Source organism: Danio rerio, chromosome 15, assembly GCF_052040795.2.
Source record: "Danio rerio strain M-AB ecotype USA chromosome 15, GRCz13ab, whole genome shotgun sequence".
NCBI lineage: Eukaryota > Metazoa > Chordata > Actinopteri > Cypriniformes > Danionidae > Danio > Danio rerio.
In genome coordinates, this window is record NC_141035.1 from 33100368 (window position 1) to 33125391 (window position 25024).

The window sequence follows — 25024 nt, forward strand, 5'->3', positions numbered from 1 at the left end:
ATTATTATTATTGTAATAATTAAATAACTATATTTTTGATTCTATAAGTATTAAGTGTTATTGTTCTATTAACATTACTATTAACATAGCTGTATATTTTTATACTGTACAATTTAAAAATATACTTATTTAATTTTAAAACAGAATTAAAAACAAAAATATTCTTTATAATTTATAATGATAATAGACAGACAGACTAGACAGACAAATAATGTCAGTGAATGGTACAGCTTTGGCTGTGCTGTATGCTTGTTTTGTGTGCCACACAATAGAATCGCATGTTATCAGTTCAGACTTGCAAACGCCTAGCTAGAACAAACATCTAGGCCAAAAAAATGTCAATTAAAGCTGTACTCTGGTCAGTTGGTTCCCCTGAAAGAGCTGCTGTGTGTGTTAAAAGGCAGCAGGAGCTCTTGGAAACAGATGTATACTCAAATCCATGCTGATTTTTTCCACCATGGCAAAGAGGCAACATGATCAGATCAGATTTCTCACCCAGCAACACACATGCATACTGTACACACACACACACCCATACACTCAGGTCAGAAAGTGATGATCCCATTGCTTACAGCAAAGAAGCGTGTGTGTTTTCCACTGGCTTCAGGGGGTCTTTCATGCTGACTGTGAGCAGATGTGGTTCCTCTCACGTCACCAGGGGCCCCAGAGCCTGACACCGGGCCCCGGACTCAACTCCATGCCACCTGCGAACAGATGGCGCACATTTTATTTTACCCTCGACAACGCCACGTAATAACCAGTGTTGGGTTATAAAGGCGGGCACAAGTTTAAGCAAATTCATGCTATTCAGCTGATGAATCATTGATATTTCCTGCGCAATAAATAAACACAGCAGGACATCAGATGGAAAAAGTACACTGGACAAAAAGCATTTATTTATGTCTCAGGTCTTGTTTAGCCATTCAAAAGTGAGAAATAAGTAGCTTCACAAGACAAAATATGTAGTTAAAAGACTATTTTGCTCAGTACAATGTTGTATAAAGGATTGCTCATTAGTTGAATTTGTTTGTGTAGTAAAGAATCTTAAAAATATGAAGGTAAGATGAGATGTTTGTATGTTTATATGCACAGTATAATAATATTATTATTAATACTCTCATACATATCAATACATGAAAACCAGTGCTTAATTTGAGCCGGATCTTGCCAGATCCTGTTTCGTGTTTTGCATTCCGGTATTTATTTTAATGGATCCAGAATTAACTTGTGTGATGAATAACTACTGTACATGTGTATGAGTGTGTGAGAGAGAGAGAGAGAGAGAGAGAATGCGAATGTGTGGATTGTGTGCTGTGCAGTAGTCACCATGCGCAAGTTAAAGCAAAACTATTGGCCCTCAACTCTATTTTCAGCCAATCATCTTTCTTATTTTTACAATCACTAGCATTGGTTGGCAATTGTTGTTTTGCTCACAGTGGGCAGTGAAAATAAATAATGGCAAAGTGGCCTACCTAAATAATATTTGTATTTTAAAAATGGCAAAGATTTCATTTTTTTTTAAAACCATGAGTAAATCTGATAATAAGCATTATTAATTGAGATCAGGACAGCTGGAAACAGAAGCAAAGTGATCTTAAGTCAGTTACAGAACATGACAGAAGAGGTAACTTTTTGAAGATTAGACTGAGTGAGTCATTTAATTATTTGTTTTTCACTTGGCACATATATACAGTAGTGAAGTACATGTTTTTATTATCCATGACTGGCCTATAACGTTATGCAGCACATAATAATTAAAGACCGTTTAGAAACGTGATGCTTTTTTTTTTTTTTGCGCTATCACCGGTTAATGACATCATGTTCCAGGAAAACTGAAATTGTGTGGAAACTATTAGTTCCAGGTTTTGTTGCGGGATTTATTCATTTCCAAATGAAGGACTGATGAAAACAATATTTTGAATGTAAAGAAATTTACATTTATATATACAATTTTTATTTTTTTTTATTTTTTTGAGGATAGCACAGTCGCCTCACAGCTACTGACCCTGCTGGGACTTGAACCAGTGACCTTCTTGCTATGAGGCGAAGGTCACTGGTTCAAATCCCAGCAGAGTCAGTTGGCATTTCTGTGTGGAGTTTGCATGTTCTCCTCGTGTTCGTGTAAATTTCGTCCGGGTGCTCTGGTTTCCCCACAGTCCAAAGACATGCGCTATTGGTAAATTGAATAAGCTAAATTGGCTGTAGTGTATGAGTGTGAATGTAAGAGTGTATGGGTGTTTCCCATTTTTTGGGTTGCAGCTGGAAGGGCATCCGCTGCGTAAAACATGCTGGATAAGTTGGCAGCTCATCAATAAATGGACTAAGCCAAAAAGACAATGAATGAATGAATGAATATTTTTATATATTATTTTATTTTTATAAATTATATTTATTTATTATATATAAATTTACAGATAATTTAACTTTTTTGCATAGCAAGTTTATAATATACTGAGTTAAATGTATATTGTATTACCGTTTTCATTATTAAAACAGGTATTATTATTATTTTATTATTAATATCAATTAATTATTCATTAAATTCAAATTATTCATGTGAAATTTATTTTAAAACCTAATAGTACCTTTATGAATTGAAATAAACAATTTTATTTATACATTGTTTAAAAATATTCAGTGTATTACACACATAAATACGTAAATAAAATTATGTACATTACAACATAGGATGGAGCTTTACGTTTTTTCTTTAAATATTAAACTCACTGAATATTATTGAAGATATTAATATATAATTCTAAAAAATGTTATTTTAATATTGCACTCATAAATAAAAGGGAACATTTATATGTTGTAGTCCTCATTAGAAAGTCTACAGTTTTCTTTTTCCTGTCGAATAATCTGAAGCTGGACTTGCTTAACAGACACATTGTTTTGACAACATGCTGACACTTTTACAGCTCCTAATTTAGATTTTAAAAGACCAGTCATTAATGTGTTCAACTTGATGTTGGCATTAACGTGTGAAGCCTCAGACACTTTTTACGCCTCGTCCTGCTCCTACGCTATAAATAGAGCAGATCTGATTTGGGCTGTTTTGAAAGGAGATCCTTCAGGGGCTTTAGGGATCTTCATCCTCACCGTATCAGCCTGAACACTTAGCCAGATTAGTTTGGGTTCTGAGAGTATCCGAGAGATACAGTGTTTAGCCACGTCTCCATTCCCGCTTGCAAACCAGCCCTAAGTGCTACTATTTCTACTGAAACCGGAAACAACTGTGCTTTTACACAGGAAGACTGTGTTTAAAGAGGTGCATGAGTTTCACCCCTGCCCTGCGTCAGTGTTACCCAATCTAAGAGCCAGTCTACATGCTTTAAAAACAACACACTTCTTTTCAGGGTTTTTTTACTCAGTATTTTCTCACAATAAGTCTCATTCAGTCACATTTTAGTGCAAGTATTACCTTAATGTGCACAGAATATAAACAAGCACAACTACAATAGTCTCCTGGCATAGTACTGTAATATTGACACAAGCCACAATATAAGATAATTCAAAATGATTAGCCCTTCTATAATTTTTTATTTATTTTTTTTTATTTCCCAAGAACAGACAATATGCAGAGTTGCACTTGCATGTTCAGGCTTGCACACTTGGACTTGCATGCTCAGGCAACGGCTCTTCCTCTGCAAGTGACGTCATTTACAATCACCCCCTGTGGCCGCTTGCATGAAAGCCCTTCAGTAATTTAACTTAAGGGTGTCCCTGAGGGAGAAAAATCTCTAGGTAAGGGATTTCATTAAGATCGTTGCAACAAACTTCTTATCTGTCACCCTTACCTAAGTGCCTTTTTTTCTAAGCATAGTTTCTGGCAACATATGGCGACAGGCACTGCAGTTGGTTATGTACTGCAGAGGCTATGGTTATGTAAACAGATCGTAACGAACCACGAATGCTTGCCTTACAACAGCTCGGCAGTAGTTACACATCATCTGTGCCGCTTTCTTTCAGTTAAGCGATTCGAGACGATCCCTTATCCAGTCGATCTCTACATTATGACCTACAGTATAACACTGGGCTGGGATCAGAGACTTTTGAAGCTGTACTGAAACTACAATTTCATATGGATGCGCTCCTGCACAGACGAGCTAACTTATCAACATGTATATACTAGTCTATTTATTAAACGTTTTATATATATATATATATATATATATATATATATATATATATATATATATATATATATATATATATATATATATATTCATTAATTCATTTTCTTGTCGGCTTAGTCCCTTTATTAATTCGGGGTCGCCACAGCGGAATTAACCGCCAACTTATCCAGCAAGTTTTTACGCAGCGTATGCCCTTCCAGCCGCAACCCATCTCTGGGAATATATATATATCAGCAGTATATATATATATATACAGTATATATATATATATATAATTTATTTTTTTTATATTTATTTTTTTTGTCATTTGTTCAAGGAAGCTGATTTGGTCCCTTAAAGTTTTAAGAGGAAATGGTTACTAAGGACTAAGGAGAAATACTTAATGGCAGCCTAAAATTCCTTTAATTGCAACTCTGCAGCCAGACCCTTCTCATATTTTAATACTAATTCAGTTTAGAGTGCAATTTAAAGGCTTAACTAGGTTAATTAGATTTAATAGGCAAGTTAGAGTTCATAATAATAATAATAATAATAATAATAACAATAATAAGGGCGAGGCAGTGGCGCAGTAGTTAGTGCTGTTGCCTCACAGCAAGAAGGTCGCTGGGTCGATGGTTCGATCCTTGGCTCAGATGACGTTTCTGTGTGGAGTTTGAATGTTCTCCCTGCGTTCGTGTGGGTTTCCTCTGAGTGCTCCGGTTTCCCCCACAGTCCAAAGACATGTGGTACAGGTGAATTAGGTAGGCTAAATTGTCCGTAGTGTGTGCGTGAATGTGTGTGTGGATGTTTACCAGAGATGGGTTGCGGCTGGAAGGGTATCCGCTGTGTAAAACTTGCTGGATAAGTTGGCGTTTCATTCTGCTGTGGCGACCCTGGATTAATTAAGGGACTAAGTCGACAAGAAAATGAAATGAAATGAAATGAACAATAATAAGGGGGCTAATAATATTGACCACAGCTATTTTAGAGGAACTTCACACTAAACATTTTGTTAATTCCACGCAATCTAAATCAAAAACTGTCCCCATAAGAAAACTATACTGTAGTAATAAATTCTGTAAAAAAAGTTACTGTTAAACATCACTTCAAAATATTTGAAAAATTATTATTAATTTTGCCTTCAATTATAAATGCACAGAACAGCATATAGTACATATGTTTAGCCTACAACACCTGTAAGCCTCGTTTTAAAGCTTCCCTTGAATCAAATTGAATGTTTTCTGAGCTTTTATTTTTTCAGGATCAGCTTGTTACTTATCTATCAGCTAAGTATTCTTTATCTGAACTACTGGCTAAATTCTACTCTGGAGAGCCTTTTGATTTTTTTTCCCACTAATTAGAAATTTGGTGACTGCATACTGTGGGCTTTCAGTCCAAATTCGCTTAAATGGGCTTAACGTGACACTGTAACATTGAAGTATTACAGAAATCACAGATTAGAGACAACCAGTGTCTCTTACAGTAACTGAAAGGCTTACAGTAGCTTTGGCTTTATCTGCACAACCTGCTGTCATAAGGTTACATTCATTTTTCTCATTTGAATCTCCACTGTATGTGATTAAAATACATAGCAAAACAAGATACAAGTGATAAAATACAACTATGAGATTCCAGTGAAAAGCCTCAGTCTTGTGGTGATTGAGAGCAAATCTCTGGTACAGAAGGCCGTCTGTTAGCTTCTCTCTGGAATCACTGTTGTCTCTGTCAGCGTTCACTCGGTTAATGGCCTTCTCCTATATCAGCTCTCCCTCCCCCTCTCGTGCCCATAGGAAACGTGCCCTGCTTTTTTTCTCTCTTTTTTTTTAGCGTGTTAACTGCAAAAATAAACAAACAGACAAGTCCTATCCACCTGTCTGTCCTCGCTTGGCCCTGTCCCAGTTGCGGGTCTGCTCTCCTGAAGGCCTTTGTGTTGTTGCGCTGCCAGGATGATCAATGGCTTGTTTGTGGTGGTGTGGAGCGATGAGATGTGGCCTGGACCACACAGCCGCAGAAAGAGAGAGAGAAAGAGAGAGAGAGAGAGAGAGAGAGAGAGAGAGAGAGATGAAGCTTGCACCTGTTGATGGGGCTGCTGGGGTTTCTGCTGGGCCAGAGGGGCGGACTGGCGTCACGTGGACTTTGCTTCACAGGAAGCTGGAGCTCGTTTCTCAGGCTTCTCATGACATGCACCTCCTCCTTCTTGTTCTTCAAGCCAGCTTGTGTCACTGATAAAGAAAATGAAGAGGAAAAACAGAGCTCTTGTGTGGTTTTTAGCTTGAAATGACACTCTGATGATTTTTCTAGGGGAATTAGTGTTCATACTCAAGTAAAAGCACCATTACTTACCCTAAATGTAGTGCAAGTAGAGTAAAAGTATATGTTGTAAATATTACTCAGAGTATGAGTAAAATGTTGCCCTTTTAAAAGTATTCAGGAGTAGTGAAAATTGCTGTATAAGGTTGATGTGTTTACATGCATATTGTGTGCGCGTGTGTGAAAACGTTTAGTTATTGTTTAAGACCATTTGGGTTATTTCAGTCATCAACATCCTTCATTTTATTCATTAGTGACATGCAGTCTAAACAACTTCTGGGTCGTGCGTGTAAAGACTTTGAACATCTTCTTGAACACTTTACAGACAATTGTTCATTATGATGTGAATTTACTTTTTTTTTTTTTTTTTACTTGTCAGTACTTCACTTCATTAATGCAACTAAAATCGGTATACTCCACATGTCTTAATCTGATTTCTGTTTAGTTTGATTATGTCTTTAGTCCGATTAAGGTAATCAAATATCGCTGGTAGAATTTACATGGTAGACTCTTAATCAGAGTATTGTCCTAATGGTATTAAAGTCAGATTATTAGTGTCCATGTAAACATTCTCATTCAAAAAAAAATCCTTAGAGTTTAAGCCGTACCTGCCAACACTCCCTTTTTCACGGGAGTCTTCTGTATTTCAGACCCTCTTCCACCACCCTCCTTTTCTGTTATTTTCTCTCCTCACCCAACCCCAGGTCCAGGTCCACAGCTTTTTGGTAGAGTCTAAACCAACTCGCCAACTTTGTTATAGAAACCCGCTCCAAAGTACAGTTATTAACACCACAGTACAGTTACCGGTTCTCAACAATGTTATTCAGACACCTCACTCCCGAACACATCACCCTCTCTCACCCCCAACCCCCCCTACCCCCGGTCTTTCAAGTTTTTCAAAGAGACATGTTGGCAGGTATGGTTTAGCTCTGTATAAGTCTAATATTTCATTTATAATGGTCTTAAATTTGACTTGAGTAAACCTGCAGAAACACTGCTTTCAGTTTGAGCAAGTATGTTGATGGTCACCCCAAATTTTAACTTCAAAAACTGTATTTTTGTCTAGTTAAAAACTAAGGCTCAAATCGCTGCTCAAAAAGTGTGCGCAGTCTGATTCACAGGCCTGTCCGGGACTCACATTACTGAATTTGCTTGGTCCGCTTCTCCCACTGTCAGAAATGTGCAGGCGGATCATGAGCTCCTGCATGCCAGAGATGACTGAAAGCCTGGCTTGATGATGTCATGTGTCAAGCTCCTGACTCAACATTTGTCTAATTGAGCTTTGAATCATGGGGCAGGGAGAGGCCCAGTCCGAAGCCACATTCCCCCATAATCCTCAGCTAATACTGCCTAATACTGCAGCACACGATCACACCACCGCATAGAGGCCTCCATCATACACACTCACTGTCAGATACTGCCAACTACTCACCCTAAACTTGCCCACTGTGGGTCCTTAATCACATACGCTCACGCAACCTCACAGCTTTGGTACATCGCTGCACCCTGTGTGTTTTCTTGAGTCATAACACACAGGCATAGTTTCGGTTGGGCCCACACAGATTGTGACCTGCTGAATTCAGACGCCCAGCATTTGATCATGTTTCAGTTGTGTTAGAGGAGGCTGGCGTTTGGCACATGTGCGCCAACACAAATATAGAGCAAGATTTTTTTAGTGTGTCAGAAACAAATAACACAGTTGATGTAATCCAATTCTAGAATGAATGTTTTTTATAAGATGCTTATTTTTTGTGAATTGGTAGTGTGGAGAGCAGCTAATGTGCACCAATTAACAAAATTACACGCGTGCTTTAGGATTTGAATAAAAGAAAGCACTGCTTTTTTAATCCAGTTAATACTGTTGTACATCAAGAGTGAATTCATTAAAAGTGGTGGTAAAGATTTATACTTAAAGGGCACCTATATTGAAAATCATCTTTTGTTAGCTGTTTGGACAGAACTGTGTGTAGGTATAGTGTGCCCACAGTCATATTGGGGTGATATAAACATAATAAGTCTTATTTTTAATTTAGGATACGATTCCTTCCCATTTTATGGCCCACCGCAATGTGACGTAGGACTGTGGTTTCCCCTGCCCACCGAATTGACTAACAGCTCCGTATTAACATGTCTCAGTAGTAATGCGTATAATCATATCAACAAGACAGGATGTTTGCAAAGCAACTGGGATTAAAAGATCGGTTCTGTTCTCTGTGATCATCTGTCATCATCAAATGTGATCAAGAATCAGTTTTACAAGTTTGAGACGTTTTTAAAACAGTGCATGTTTGTAATGAATTGCAGCAATTTACTTCAGCTTTACTTCAGCTTTACTAATCACTGCATGTCAGTACAATTATAAAAGAAGACGCTTCAATCAGGATTTGTGGATGTTAAATCAGGTTTATTTTGTACATTAGCATAACAGATATCCATACAGTAGTGGAAATTAGCATGTATCTTGTCATATTTGCTGTGCAAAAACAGTGCAGTTAAACGTGCACCGTGTGTGTGTTTGTGTCCACTGTGTGTGTGCATGAAATTTGTAACAACATTGTGTGTGACTCATCATTGCATAAAGGCTTGAATTAACTCCACAACAAATACATCAAATAATCATTGGGAAAGTTCTTACTGTAGTATTTCTCACAAACGTTATGTGAGATCTGCTTCCTTCATGTCTGTCACTGTGCTGTTTATCTGACACAGAGATTGAGGCACACTCTGATAGGCACGTTGGAACGGTGTGGGGAGAACTAGCATTAAAGGCATGGGCAACAAAAATAGCTACATTGTGTTCAGAGCAGAGAACTCTAATATTTTGAAAGCTATAATAAATAATCTGATGGGTGTTTGGAGCTGAAACTATACAGACACAATCTGGAGACACAAAAGACTTCTCTTAAATCTTGAAAATGGATGCGGTTTAAAGGGTTAGTTCAACCTTATATGAAAATTCTGTTAGTAATTACTCACCCGTATGTTGTTTCAAACCCTTAAGAACTTTGTTCATCTTCAAAACACAAATTAAAATATTTTAGTTAAAATCCCAGAGTTCTCTCTTCCCCTATAGACAGTAAGGATCCCAAGATGTTCAAAGTCTAGAACAGGAACCAAAAATATTGTCAAAACATTCCACTTGACTTCAGTGGTCCAGCTATAATAATGCTCAGCTCCATAAATACTTGTGTGCCAAAGAAAATTAAAAATGATTTTTTTTTTTTTTTTTTGCCTATGTCTTCCACATCAGATCAAGGTGGGCTTTTACTACATTATACATTACATTATTATATATTATATCATTATATATAACGCTTGCATGTTGTGCTGCTGACTCTAATGGTAATACATCATACTGCCTGTAGTAAATGGAATCCATGATGACCTGACCAGACAGAAGAAACTAAATTGAACAAGTTTTTATTTTTTATTTTTTTATTATTATTATTATTATTATTTTATTTAATTTTTTTTGCTGCACAAAATGTTCTTGGAGCTTCATATTATTACAGCGAAACCACTGAAGTCACATGGAAGATTTTGACAATATTTTTGGTTCCTTTCTTTACTTTGAATGTCTTTGTGGTCCCTTTTATAAACATTTGCAGAGAAACCATCCTAAAAGTGAACGCACAGCAGAAAAAAAATGTATTTACTTATTAATGATTATAAATCATATGATGTTTAAAGTGGTTCAATGAAGTCAATATTTAAGTTAAACATCATTACTTAGTATTTACTTGCAGCTGCGCACATTGCTCGGTCAAGGTTGTTTGTTATAGTGGCAAATTGTGTTTCCCCCTTATTTTGTGCATACACTAAACTGTAGCTGTTATGGAGGATGAGAGAGCTCTTGGATTTCATCTACAATGTCTTAATTTACGTTCTAAAGATAAATGAAGGTCTCAAGGGTTTGGAACGACATTGGAACGAGTAATAATTAACATAAAAAAATTTTCTGATAAAAATTGATATATACAGTTGAAGTCAGAATTATTAGCCCCCCTGATTTATTAGCCCCCCTCTTTATTTTTTCCACAATTTCTGTTTAACAAAGATTTTTTGAATACATTTCTAAACATAATAGTTTTAATAACTCATCTCTAATAACTGGTTATTTTATCTTTGCCATGATGACAGTAAATAATATTTGACTAGATATTTGTCAAGACACTTCTATACAGCTTAAAGTGACATTTTAAGGCTTAATTAGGTTAATTAGGCAGGGTAGGGTAATTAGGCAAGTTATTGTAGAACGATGGTTTGTTCTGTAGACTATCAAAAAATAAAAAAAATAAATAGCTTAAAATAAAAATAAATAGCTTAAAGGGGCTAATACTTTTGACCTTAAAATGGTGTTTAAAAAAAGTATAACTGCTTTTATTCTAGCCAAAATAAAACAAATACTTTCTCCGGAAGAAAAAGTATTATCAGACGTACTGTGAAAATGTCCTTGCTCTGTTAAACATCATTTGGGAAATATTTATAAAAGAAAAAAAAATCTGGGCGGTGGGGGTGGGGGGGATGTTGGAGGGGCTAATAATTTAGACTTTAACTGTACATTTTCAGTTAACTTAAGAAATTTGAATGAAACAATACAGATTTAGTTTAAAATATAATTAAGTAAGTTTTGCATCAAATACATTATGATCTACCAGCAAGCTTTTCACATGCCAATAAGAACACATTACTACCATAAAGAGTTACAGCAATAATGCTGTGGATCCCTCCATAACTGGCAGAGACTTGAAAATTACCCTTGTTTGACAAATAAATAAGAGCACATGGTATGAGCAGGGCACAGTGGTTAGCACTGTCCCCTCACTGCAAGAAGGTTGCTGGTTTGAGTTGGAACCCTGTGTACACATGGGTTTCCTCAGGGTGCTCTGGTTTCCCCCACAGTCCTAAAACATGCGCTATAGGTGAATTGAATTGACTAAATTAACTGTAGCATATGATTGCATAAATTTGAGACTGTATAGGTGTTTCCCAGCAATGGGTTTCAGCTGATAGGGCATCCGCTGTGCTGGAATAGTTGACAGTTCATTCCACTGTGGCAGCCCCTAAAAAATAAGAGACTAAGCCGAAGGAAAATGAACGAATAAATGACAAATAAGTGATTAAAGTACACATTTCCAACATTTTCAAATGCTACACCTGAAACGACATGTTACTTTCAGGATATTTATCAAATCTCCAATCTCAATCTTTCCAATATCATGGATTTGCAGAGCATTCACAGCACTTACGAACCACACACCCCTGCTGAGATGTTGCCCACTTTCAAATCCGGATGATATTCTGGTCCCTACTGTAGATATGACTCAGAAGCTTTCTTCAATGAACGTCTGATTGCTTCTAGATAATCGCACACCTCGCTTCCGCCAGGCACCGAAAGCATTCATTCCTCCTTTCCCATCCTCTCCCTCCATCTCTCACCTTCACCTCCATCAGCTGTAGTCAGAACCCACAACACGTCATCCCGTTTTACAGGGTGAATCACCAGCCATAGTTCACATCTGCTCTCAGCTCAAAGAACCTAACCAGGGAAAACAAGCAATTACCGGTGGGCTTTTTCAATCAACTCTTTGGCGAGCCGGCCGGGGGCCTGGGATGGGGGAAGGTGGGCGGAAGAGATAATTAGACACGGTTAAAAATATCCCAGCTCATTGTCTCCGCTGTCCCACATCCTCAGATAATGTGCAGCTATTGGCGCAAAGATCATGTGCTCCTGGGAGGAATGTTTTGCATGTTTTTAGCGGCTGAACGGCCAGCGAGGATCACATGACAGCTCGATGTGCTCTTGTTTGTATGTTTTGCCTGCTTTTTACAAAACAATTAAATGATAAGGATTGTCCATGATTCTAATTCGTGTTCATTCTATGCACTGCGTTTCTGAAAGTGAATGTACTGTGGAAGTCAAACATATTCGCCCTGCTGTGAATTTGTTTTTCAAATATTTCCCAAATGATATTTAACAATTTTTCATAGTATTACCTATTATATTTATTCTTCTGCAGAAAGTCTTATTTGTATTATTTTATGGAGGAAAAAAATCTTTAGGGGGGCTAATAATTCGGACTTCAACTGTATGTTGTTGGTGAAAAGGAGAAGTTACTCTGAGACTGACTTGTCTTCCTGTTTCCTGTTTCTGCAGCCCTCACTTCCAGTCCTATATACCCTGTCCAGTCAAGCAACCCATGAGGCCGTTCACCTCCTCTGCAGGATGTTGGTCTTCGACCCAGTAAGTGTTCTTGATACTCTATTATCATATTTTCTTTTGGATTAAAGCATGTTAAATATACGTTCTGTTAAAAAATATATGACTCTGGTCTTATGTTGCATGGATATATATTTTAGGCAGTAGAAAAAATATATGGTCACACTTTATTGTGATGGTCCGGCATTAAGTTACATTGCATCTGCATGCCTACTAATTTTCATTTGATTAAAAGTCGACTGTTAGGTTGGGGTTTGGGTTAATGTAAGTTGACATGTACTTGCAAAGTTTCTTATACAGTAGTCAGTTAAAAGTCTGTTGAAGGAGCTGTATCAACAGATATTAAGCTGACAGTCTACTAATACTCAAATAGACAATCAAAAAAAGTGTAACCAAATATATTGTATGGGTCAAAATTATAAAAAAAATTTTTTAAATAATTTGCATATTAAGAAAAGTGTTGCATGAAGACATTTTTACACATTTCCTACTGCAAATGTGTCAAAACTTAATTTTGTAGAAGTATTATGCATTGCTAAGAGCTTATCTTGAACAAGTTTAAAGGTAATTTTCTCAATATTTAGATTTTTTAAACCCTCGGGTTTCAGATATTCAGATATCTCAGTCACGGTCATATCTCGACCAAATATTGCCTTATTCTAACAAAGCAAACAGTAATGAAATGATTTGTTCATCTTTCAGTTAATGTAATATTAATTTATAATTATTACTTTTTTAGTTCAGTTTGACATATTTGATTATTATTTAAACCAGATTTACCACAGACATGATGTAATATTTATGTCATTTATATCCATTTAAATTAGCATTTATATAACATAGATGTAATGCATTTTTTGTATTCTATTACATATGAACATCATTATTTCTGATATAACTAAATAATACAATATTGTAATATTTTTCTCATATATTAAATTTACTACAATATATATATATATATATATATATATATATATATATATATATATATATATATATATATATATATATATATATATATTTCCATATAAAGTGTTATATTTTAGGGGGGAGGCTATAACATGCTGTCTGTATAAACACACAGACACACAGCAACACACTGTCTCTCATTCAAACACATTCACAAACATAGACAGCATCAAACAAACAAACACACACACGCACACACACACACACAAACAAACACACTTAAGCCCTTGCAACAGGGAGAGCTTACGCTGAGCGGAGCAGAAAAACAGAAAAAAACGAAAAAAATAAGCACTTTTCCGATGGTCCCTTACAGAGAGCTCCTCTCAGCGCGAGCTCTGCCGGCTAAAGTAAACGCAGACTGCAAGGGCTTAAACGGAGCTGTGCTCGTAATGTCGAGCGAAAAAAAGAAAGACAGCTGTGAAACATAACCAGCTTTGTCTTTCTGTAGGAAACACACTTTAGATATTTTTAGGGTAAGCGTTTTTTGAGTTATTGGCGTCTATAACTGAATGTGTGTCAGGAAAATCGAAAACAAAACCAACTGAACTGCGCTCATTTCTGGCGCCCCACTGGATATACAGCGCCCTAAGCATTTGCCTGTGGTGCCTATGCCACGGGCCAGCCCTGAGTTTGCTGAGTGTTGTAAATAACGGCGCTCACCTTCCTCGCGACAGAGCGCATAGGAGATAAATGACGTCAGTACATAATAACCGGTTATGGTTATTACTAAATCGATACCGAATTGTCCGTGTCTGCATCGCGGTGCACCGAAGAAACAATTAATTTTGACACCCCTAATATATATATATATATATATATATATATATAGTATTTATAATATATATTTGTTTTATTTGTTTTATTGTGTTTATATGTTTTACTGTAATATTTAAACTGAACTAATGTGTTCCCCGAAACAGTCGAAGCGAATCTCTGCGAAGGATGCCCTGGCACACCCGTATCTGGATGAGGGGCGTCTGCGATACCACACCTGCATGTGCAAATGCTGCTACACCACGTCCTCCGGCCGCGTTTACACCAGTGACTTCGAACCCGTCACAAACCCCAAGTTTGACGATGGATTTGAGAAGAACCTGACGTCAGTTCGGCAGGTCAAAGGTGAGCCACCAAAAACTCATTCACTTTTACACATTTATGAGGATTACAGTACACAACAGAGATGCACCAATAGACCGGCCAGAAATCCGCATTGGGTTTTTTTTGTTGCTCTAAACTAAAAATAAAACATTAAATTAAACAAATCTAGCAAACATAAACTATTCATTCACTATAAATCCTTCATTTTAATTTCTTTATTAATTATGTGATGTTTTCAACATTAAATTGATGGTACGAATAAGACGAATTAAACCTCTCTAGTACTATCATACCTTGTAATATACTGTACAGTTGAGGTCAAAATTATTAGCCAAATATTATTTATTTTTTATATTTTCCAAATATTTCACAAATTATTTATAACAAAGCAACAATTTCTTTACAATATTTCTTATGTTTTTTCTTTTGGAGAAAGTCTTAGTTTTATTTCGGCTAGGATAAAATATTTTTTTAATTTTTAAAAACCATTTTAAGTTCAATATTAATAGCTCCCTTTAGCATTATATTTTTACTAATTAACTAATTTTAACTAATTACCCTAACTCACCTAATTAACCTAATTAACCTCTGAAGAAACAAATATTTATATATTTTGTTTTGTTTATTTTTATTATTATTTTTATTTATTTATTTTCTTTTTTTTTTTTTGGCTTAGTCCCTTTATTAATCAAAGTTGCCACAGCAGAATGAACTTTCTAATTTATTTTATTTTATTTCAAAACAAAATCAGAACTGGCCACTGCATCACTACTACACAATCTACAACACGTGAGCCAAACAAAGTCAGTCTATTAATTTAACCTTTTGTCCCGATTCACCTCGCTTTGAAGACAACGTGTTCAAGAGCTAAAGGTCTTAATTGAATTGGAGCTATTTGAGAGCATGTGGCCGTCATGCCGTTGCGTGTTAATCAGAAGCCTCCTGCTGCTCCTGGTGTTTTTTGTGCCTTGTTTTCACCCTTCACTCGGGGCCCCTGGATCGGCGCTTGCCTTCCACTGTCAGCGGGTATTAGCGAGAGTCTGTCACTAAAAGCAGGCTTACTGTGCTGTCGGCTCAAAATAACTGTGCCCTTCACCCTCCCTCCTCTTCCTCCGTCCTGTGTGTTTCCACTGGAGGATTAGTCAGTGCGGATGGAGCCCAGCGCCTGGAGACTTTAAGCGCTTTAGGGAAGGCAGGCGTGTTTGGACGGCAAGGGGAAGCCCTCTTGGATCCACACATGAGGAGTTTCCACGTTGCCCAAGCTAGTTTTACGCTTTAGAAGATCTTACAGATATCATAATGCTGCAGAATCGACTCTTTGACCTGCTTCACTGCTAAAATAGACCTTGTCTTCTTTTATGATTAAGGATTTGCTCTGGAAATGTGTTGTAGAGTGTAACCAGTTTGTTTATATTAGTGTGGACACACAGTACACTATCATATACAGTATCAGTAGCATATATTATAGGGTCATTATTTATTTCATTCATTCAGTAGTCTCTATTTCAGTGGTCACCACAATGGAATGAACTGCCAACTATTCCAGCATATGTATTACGCATGTGGATGCCCTTTCAGCTGCAACCCAGTACTGGGAAACACCCATATACACACATACACTACTGCCGATTTAGTTTAATTCATGTCTTTGGACTGTGGGGGAAACCGGAGCACCCGGAGGAAACCCACACAAACACTGGGAGAACATGCAAACTCTACACAGAAATACCAATTGGCCCAGCCAGGCCTCGAACCAGCGGCCTACTTGCTGTGAGGCAACAGTGCTAACTGAGCCACCGTGCCATCCTGATGGTTTCTTTGAAGTCACATATAAACAAAATAGTTTTGTTTTTGTGAACTAAAATATGAGCCAAGTCATGATTAGCCACGATTGAATGTAACTTCTGCTGTTATTATTGTTTGTTTCTCATCGAGCCTCTGCTATTTCTCCATCACACAGAGATCATTCATCAGTTCATCCTGGAGCAGCAGAAAGGGAATCGAGTACCGCTCTGTATCAACCCTCAATCCGCTGCCTTCAAAAGCTTTATCAGGTGAGGCTGCCCTCTTCTGAACGTCTCTTCTGCTTTAATGGTTAAAGCTCTTTTCTCCAGGTCAGGTTTCATGCTGGAAAGCAATATGAGCATAATGAAAGTTAGATCTATATGTTCATAGCAATTTTTGCATTGTGACATTATTTTCATCACAAAAATTCATTTTAAGACCAGAAAAATGTGTCATTTAACAAAAATAATTGCAATAATTACAAATTATAAAGATTTTAAAAAACTGAGTGTTTTATACAGGTGTACGTTGTATTAAATAATACATATTACTTTTATTTAAATGCATTATTATTTATTTTTAGATTTCTATTTGTTAAAATGATTACTAAGTATACAATTACTATATAAATACAATGGTCATAAAATAAGCAAAACGCTTACATTTGTTTATGCAAAATGTGTTTTTTGCTAGAATAAACATATATACTTTATTTTAAACTTGAAATTAAAAAATCCCCAGGCAATTCTTTACTGAATTTATGATATTCACTCTCATGCCATACCTTTTCCTTTTACAAACATGCTAAATCAAAGCCAGTGAGTTTAAGAATCATGTTTGGACATGCTTTAGGTTAAAAGAAACATGTCATTGTTCAAAATTAACCCTAATTTTTTTATATAAAAGACCAGAGCTTGACATTAACACCAGGAAATGTGTTTAGATTTCAGCTGTGGTGGGTTAGACAGTCACTCCCACTAGCTACTTAGGCTGGTTGATAATTAATTAATATAATTTTTAAATTGTAGTTGTTATAAAAAAAAGCAGAGTTCAACAATAAGGATTTTCCAATGAGGGGCCAGCGTGAGAGATCACAATAATAACTGTGTTCGTGTAAGCAAAAGAAAGCAGGTGAATACGTGAATACCGAATGAGGCGATGTTGACGCACTGACGAGGGCTTCAGTGTCAAGGCTGATTTCAGGTGATATGACACACGCAAGTGTTTAAAGGTTTCAAAAAAAAAAACTCTTCCTTGCATGAAGCATCCGTGCCTGTAAACATAACTGGTGCGATTGGTTCTCTTTTAAATAGACTGGACAAAAAGTGATGCTTGTGCCCCACAGTCCTGCTGCTTTCAAGAGCTCCATTTTTTTTAAAGATGTTTTTGTAAGCAGCAGGTTCCTTTTTCACATGGTATGTTTTCATCTGCTTTCTTTTGCTTACAGTTATTTTAAGCTAATAATTGATTTTATTTTTATTTATTTATTTATTTATTTATTTATTTATTTATTTATTTTTGGTGTGGCTAGAGAAAAAAACAGTAAATCCTTAGTGTTGAGTCCTGAAAAATAAAAGCTAATTGCAATGCGACACTATGAATAACTCATAACTCATTTGCTCATGATCATTGAGCAAGGTCATACATAATACACAAAATAAGTGTAATCAATGAGGAGGCATGTGGAAAAAACACATCTAAATCAAGTCATTTTAGCATGCCAAAATCAAATTTTATGCATATAAAATAAATATTTTCCAACAACAAAATTGTGGCTAGTGAAAATGGCAAGTGGCTAGTAATGTTGGTAAAATACTAGCCAAGTGGCTGGTGATCAAAGAAGTTAATGTGAAGCCCTGTAAAAGACAGTATGTCTTAAATGGGAGCAATTGTTGCAAATGTTTTTGTTAAATCTAAACATTTTGATCTCATCTTCTAGCTTCCAGTCTCTCAACACTAGATGGAGACATCTCCTTATCCTTTACACAGGACCTAACAATCCCCTCTTTCTTTCATTGTGTCCACAGCTCAACAGTAGCTCAGCCCTCTGAGATGCCTCCATCTCCTTTAGTTTGGGAGTAGCTGAGGACAACAGAGAAGATGGCGTTGATCACAGTGGCAGTGGACGTCCCTCCGGCGGCCTGTCCCGTCCCGCGCCCACCCTCGCCCCTCCGGACTACTGACCCCCAGGCATCCCCAAACCTGCGTAGCATTTCACTGGAGTCTAGGACTAGCCAATGTTGCTGATATTTGTGTGTGTGTACTGTAATACTTACTAAATGGAGTTTTATAGAGGCAACCACTGCTGATGAGTTCAAGCGGGACAAGGGAAGGGTGGGCGTGGTCCTGGGGGGTCCGTTCGTTCATACCCACTGCTCTGTAGTAGTAAACTGAAGGTTCGGAAAGCTCTCGAACCTGTACTTTCGGCAGATAAAGTCGATCCCTGTGGACTTGAATGTATTGAAGAGCAGGGCGGCAGAATCTGTGCAGTATCCCTGAAGGAAAACTCATCACGACTATGTGTGCGAGTAATCATGCTTTATTTATTCACGGAAACAAGAAGTGCAGTGCATCATGTAGTATCGAAAAGAAGGCAAGTTTTTCTTAAGTCTGAAGTTTTTTCGCTCGCGATAGCACCTTAGAAAGAAACAGGGCCGTGGTATAGGGTGGGACAGGAAATATCCCTGACACACCAAGCCAAATCTTGGTTTCCGGTCAACGTCTTGCCATCCATTGGTCAGTTATGTTTTTCTAGAGTGGAGTTAGTCCGACCTGTTAGGGGACTTTCTGGCCAATTGAGAATGCTGAAGCGCAATCTGTGCCATCAGTGAGAGAGAAGACTCTGATTGGCTGTTCAGTTTTGAAGAGGAGTCATAGCTAATTCAGGAGTCATTAATAAAAGCCAAAGTGATGAAAATGAACAAAGAATTTAAAAAGGCACAGAGAGAAGGCTCTTATAAGGTATTTAGGTCATCTTACCTAATCACAGATATATTTGTAATGACAGAAAGAGTCTGGAATGAGCAAAGTGATCATTACATTGTTTATATTGAAAATATGGCACACATTATGTGCACTATTTGACTACTAATGGCACTTTATAATGCAGACTATTGTCAGTGAAAGTCCACAAGACCGCAACGTGACCCAATCTGTGGCATTGCTAGGAGATTATATGCACAGGTTTGGGCTCTGGGACCCTTTGCTAAAGATTTCAGTCATGGGACTTTACTGTTGTGGGCCTCTAGACCCTATGCCCTCCATTTCCCCCTACATTCAGTACACTGCTGTTGGCATCTAGCATATTTTTAGCTTTCAAATAGCGACAATTGTGGACAGCAAGAGTTTAGGATGCCAACTGTTATTGAGCCATAGACTATTGAATCCTGCTGATGTATAGACAGTTATTTCCTCTCACTCAGGCACAGATCAAACCTGCTATTAGGCCATTGGTTGCAGTCTTTGTAGTGTTTTCACACACACTAACTCAAGGTGAAGCTATTGCTGGCTTTTGCCATCCTTAGTTTTCTGGTGTCACTTGGTGTGTCAGGTCCGTATCAAGTTGTACTGGGCCTTGTAAATTTTAGCAATGGCGCTTACAAGAAGTTTAACCACTCATTTTACTAGTTCGAGCTACTCATTGTGTTTATTTGCTTTATTTTTTATGTAATAGAAGAGATTCCTCCATTTTCTCTTTTGTCCGTAGCCTTTTGTTAGAAATCTGTATTGATTTTGTTTTCATCTCATGTTTAGTTTTTGCGAGTAAAAGAAAAATCAGTATACCATAGCGCAGCACTTGGCAGAGGAACTGATTCAAAGGCTTCTTTTAGTACTCCTGAATGTGAATGTGTTGTGTCAATATTTAGTGCTGCAGATGGGTGACTGTATGGCACAGTGTCTCTGAACATTGGCCCAATCCCAAACGGCACACTTCATGTGAGCTTGTGGGCTTGCAGACATTTAGTGACCGCCATGTGCACTTGTCTGTGAAGTCCGCAAGACCGGAGGGTGTCCTAACCATCGGTTTAGCTTACAGAAGGGGGCTCTGAGCACATGCTATGCGCATTTCTGTCACACTTGCACTGAGGTGAGCTTCAAGCAGACCCGTGTGGTCTACCACAAGATTTTAGAGTGCCATTTGGGATACTATTGATGCCTGCTGATATAGACATGTATTTCCTCTCACACTGATTGGCCATTGGCTGTAGTCTTTTGCATTGTGTCAAAATTAACCCCAAACTTGAGGGTGGCCACAGTCAGCTTTCAATACTGCTAGTTATCTGGCCACAGCTTGGTGTGTCAGGACCCTTAGGTCCACCCTTATATAAATTTGTCCTGGGCCTTGTGAATTTTAACAATGTAAGAACTGTGACTACTCGTTCAGCCAGAGTAAGTTCTCATTGTGTTTATTAGCTTTGATTTTGAATGACTTTCTTCCGTTTTTGCTGTCATCTGCGCTCTTCCTTTCTCTATCTATATATATTTGTTCATATCTCACTTTCTGTCTCATATTCAACTTTTGTCAGTGAAAAAGATCAGTATTCCTTAGCGCAGCGTTCGGCAGTGATACTGATTGGTAGGCTTGTCTTAGTACTCCTGAATGTGGTTGTGTTGTGTCAGTATTTAGTACTTGGGATGGGTAACTGAACAGCACAGCAACTCAGAAGCAATGGCCCTATCCCAAATGGCACACTGCATGTGCACTTGTGGTCTTGAGAACTGCCTGGTCTACAAGCTGGTGTCCAAGTCATCATTTTAGCTTTCAATAGAGTGCTCATAAACTGCTATGCACCTTTTGTGAACTTCTGGTTACTACAGAACTTCTACCCAACAGTCAAGGCAGCATTACATCAATAAAATGTGGTCTCGGAGGAACGCCGTGTGCTAACAACACGTGACATGACAAGATTAAAGCGACAAGCAATTGGTCTGTCCTCATAGGACGCACCATGACTGAAAAACTTAAATACCAGAGCAATTCAGAAACATATAGTAGTGCACTGCATCCCAATTAAATGTTAAGGTTTATAATCTAATTAATACATATTACATATCTTTAACATTAATAAAAGTATAAGCCGAGTGACTGATGTTTGTTTATAGTCACAGTTCTAACGTAATTAGTTAACTTATTTTAAATATTTGAGGTTAATTATCTGCTTATGCTTTCAGTATGGCTATAAATGGGATGTAAAATGGGATTCAAATTCACATTGGTTGCATTTAACACTGAACAAAGCACCTGAGGTGTTCAATCTCAGTAGATTATGCTGTTGTTCAGCAGTGACATCACTGAAATAAAAACTTAAATAGGAACTTTGCAGGTCGGTTAGGACAAAAACTCTTTTTAACATGGAAAAGATAGCTGTTATTGTGTCACAATGTTGCTTGTAGTTCGGACACAGATGAAGACCTAAAGAGTTTAGGGTGTCATTTGGGAATGGGCCATTGCGGATCCAAAGCATGCAAGGAGAAATTGCTGTATCTAAATGGCAAAGGGCGAAGGAAGCTTTGTGTCCAGAAATCTTACAGGTGCTTGTCTGTAACTGAGACTGAAAACACCCAACTAGCATGTAGCGACATTAGAAGGGAAGGTTTCTCAAATGAGCTCTGCTTTCCTTGATGAAGTATATAGAATAGCATGCAAACCAAATTACAACAAACCTGCAATTTGATGAAAAATAGGTTGAACTGTAGGTCAGCCAAAGCATTCCATAATTGCATTGGTATATTACCAAAGCTTGTCTATGAAGACAAGCGGTGACCGCCATTGTGAATGCATGTATGGACCCCGTGCATGTTTCTGACTGTGGCATCACACTAGTAGTGTATGTCTTTTTAAACTCCCCTTAAAAGTCTTGAAGGACAGGTGGCGATGATTTGAAAAGAGTGTGTGCCTGGGAATGGCAAATGTCTGGGAAAGCAACCGGGAGTAGTTTTCGCTCACTGTATCATGCTTAAATTTCCCATAATGCTTTCCGCACTCTCTCAGACTAAAAGAAAACAAATATTTAATATATTTTTAGATAATTATTTTTATTTCATCCTCAATGTGCTATGGCATGCTTTCCCATGATCCACTGAGTATGGTATGTAAATAAGTGAGTAGCAGGTAGATTTCAATACAAACGAAAAATCTACAAAAAAAAAGTGACGTATAAAAACTCGCCAAACAACAACAAAAAAAATGTAATACTGCTGTATAGAAGTTGAATTAGCCTGCACATTTTTTAGGGCTGTGAAATTTGATTTTATTTTTGAGACTTGCATATAAATGTACATATATTTTTGTTTCCTCTTTTCTTCTTTTTATTTCCCCCCTGCACAAGAGAGTGTAGACAAAGGAATAATCCAAAACAGTATAAGTACAAAAACCAACAAAAAACACATAACCAATTATGTTAATTGTGTCTTGTGTGCTGCAGAGCTGTGGATATAAGTATTGAAGTAGAGCCCTTTTTTCATTATTATTATGATTAATATTATGATTAATTTCCTTTAAAGAAACACTGAACTGTTTGTGTATATGTATATAATGGATTCACATTGTTGGTCTCTACCTCTTGAGCTCAATGACTTGGTTGTTTACCTCCACGCTTTTATTTTTATGTGGAGATTTAAAACTTGAATGTCCCTTCCGACTTTTATATTCCTCTCAAACCCTGTATAAAGAAATCAGTCATTCAATTGCGATTGGTTGGAGGTGGTTCCCATCATCATATCCTTGTACAAAGTACCATGTTTTCACCCCAGTGTTCTCTGACTGTTAGATCCCATACAGACAACCCACGATGATTAACATGGTATCCTTCACCAAGAGACGTCAGATGAGATAGGCTTATAAAATAAGTGGCAAAGGAGGTAAAAAGCAGTCGTACCTAAGATAATTCAAACCGATTGGAGCCTGTGAAAAGAGACAAACAATTGGGCCAAATGAAGAAGGTACTGCACTTGCTCTTGAGTTTTTATAAGGAAGTTTATACTCAGAGTTAATGGTATTTCAATACATTTTATGACATATATGGCTATAATATAATTCGCATTCGATGCCCTGAAAGCAGAGGTGATTGTTAGGGACCGGAAGAACTCTGTGGATTTGTTCTGTGTTTTGAATCACCGGTCTCTTTTCAGAGTGTAGATTTGAAGTACAGTGGTGAAGCTCATTAAATGTTGACATTTAAAAACTGTGTGTTGTTTCTGTCCCTTTTTTACTTACAGATATGGGGATTTATAAGCACTGAATTTAAAAATGTCTTTCACAGCATTTTTGTCATGGAGTGAAACCAGGATGACAATTGAACGCCAATTTATATGCCAGTTTTTGGTTTTTAGTTATGATAAATGTGTCCTAGTATTCCCTGTTTGCATAATGTAAGTCTGAGGTGTCCCCAGAATGTGTTTGTGAAGCTTCGGCTCAAAATATGGATCATTTATTATGCTGCAAATGCCTTTTATTTGGTGGAAGCAAAAACACATTGGGCGTCCCAATTCGCAATTCACTATCGGTCCGAAATAGTATTTGAAAATAGAATTAGTATATCCCAAATCGTAGTATGTTAAAGAGTATGCCAAAGGTTCCTGGATGGTTTACTATTTCCGGTAAACATTTTAAGTGTAAACCATCCATACTCTAGCCACTGATACTGCCCACAGTACATTGCGCTTTGGATGTGAATTCGATTAGAACTACAAACGTGGGTGAAAAGTGTAAATAAACTACAAACATGATGGACGCATGAGACCAACAGTGAAGTAGAGAGGCTTTGATAAAAATGTTTGTATGATTGTTAATTAATATGTAGTCAACTGGGACATATTTAAATAGCATTTTCTGTATTATATTTCATCTGCAACAACAATACTGAACTGGATTGATTGGACATTAATGTCTGAATGCAGAATTATCCACACACCTGAGGAGATTTCTCTGCATTAAAAACTCAAGAATAGGCGATTACCCTGCTGCTGCTTATCCAATTTGGTAGGAAATTACATATGCAGAAATGTGGATGATGTGTTGATGATTGACAGGGCTCATAACTAAGCAACACAACGATCTGTTAATGAGGAAGTAGTATGTCCCAACACTGTTTTTGTGTTACTTTAAATGCAAATGAGCGGCACCATTTTCAAAAGAGGGCCAAGCCTTAAAAGGGGCCTATTATGTCTCTTTTGACAAGATAAAATAAGTTTCCTAATGTCCCTAGAGCAGGGGTGTCCAAACTTGGTCCTGGAGTGCCATTGTCCTACAGATTTTAGCTCCATTTTGGCTCAACACACCTCCAAGGATGTTTCTAGAAAGCCTAGTAGGAGCTTGATTAGCTAGTTTAGATGTACCTGATTGGGGTTGGAACTAATCTTTGCAGGACACCAGCCCTCCAGAACCAAGTTTGAATACCCCTGCCCAAGAGTGTGTAGGTGCAGTTTCATCTCAAAATACCTCACAAATTAATCAAATAACTCTTTTTAACTGCCTCCTTTTGGCTTTATTAATACAAATTGTGAAATTTTGGTGGCTGTA

The 25024-nt window shown here is 37.3% G+C and overlaps 1 protein-coding gene and 1 long non-coding RNA gene across 2 annotated transcripts in view; one reads left to right on the forward strand and one right to left on the reverse strand.

Moving 5' to 3' along the window:
• The window catches only part of nlk2 (nemo-like kinase, type 2), a 148667-nt gene extending 124977 nt beyond the window's left edge, over positions 1-23690 (forward strand). The window contains exons 8-11 of the mRNA NM_001113485.3: positions 12586-12672; positions 14541-14739; positions 16679-16772; positions 18531-23690. Of these exons, the coding sequence (NP_001106957.3) occupies positions 12586-12672; positions 14541-14739; positions 16679-16772; positions 18531-18585 (435 nt within the window). The 3' untranslated portion in view covers positions 18586-23690. The remainder of the gene's footprint in view (positions 1-12585; positions 12673-14540; positions 14740-16678; positions 16773-18530) is intronic.
• Positions 1-25024, reverse strand: part of LOC147840660 (uncharacterized) — a 190423-nt gene that overhangs the window by 113417 nt on the left and 51982 nt on the right. The gene's annotated exons all lie outside the window — the stretch shown is intronic.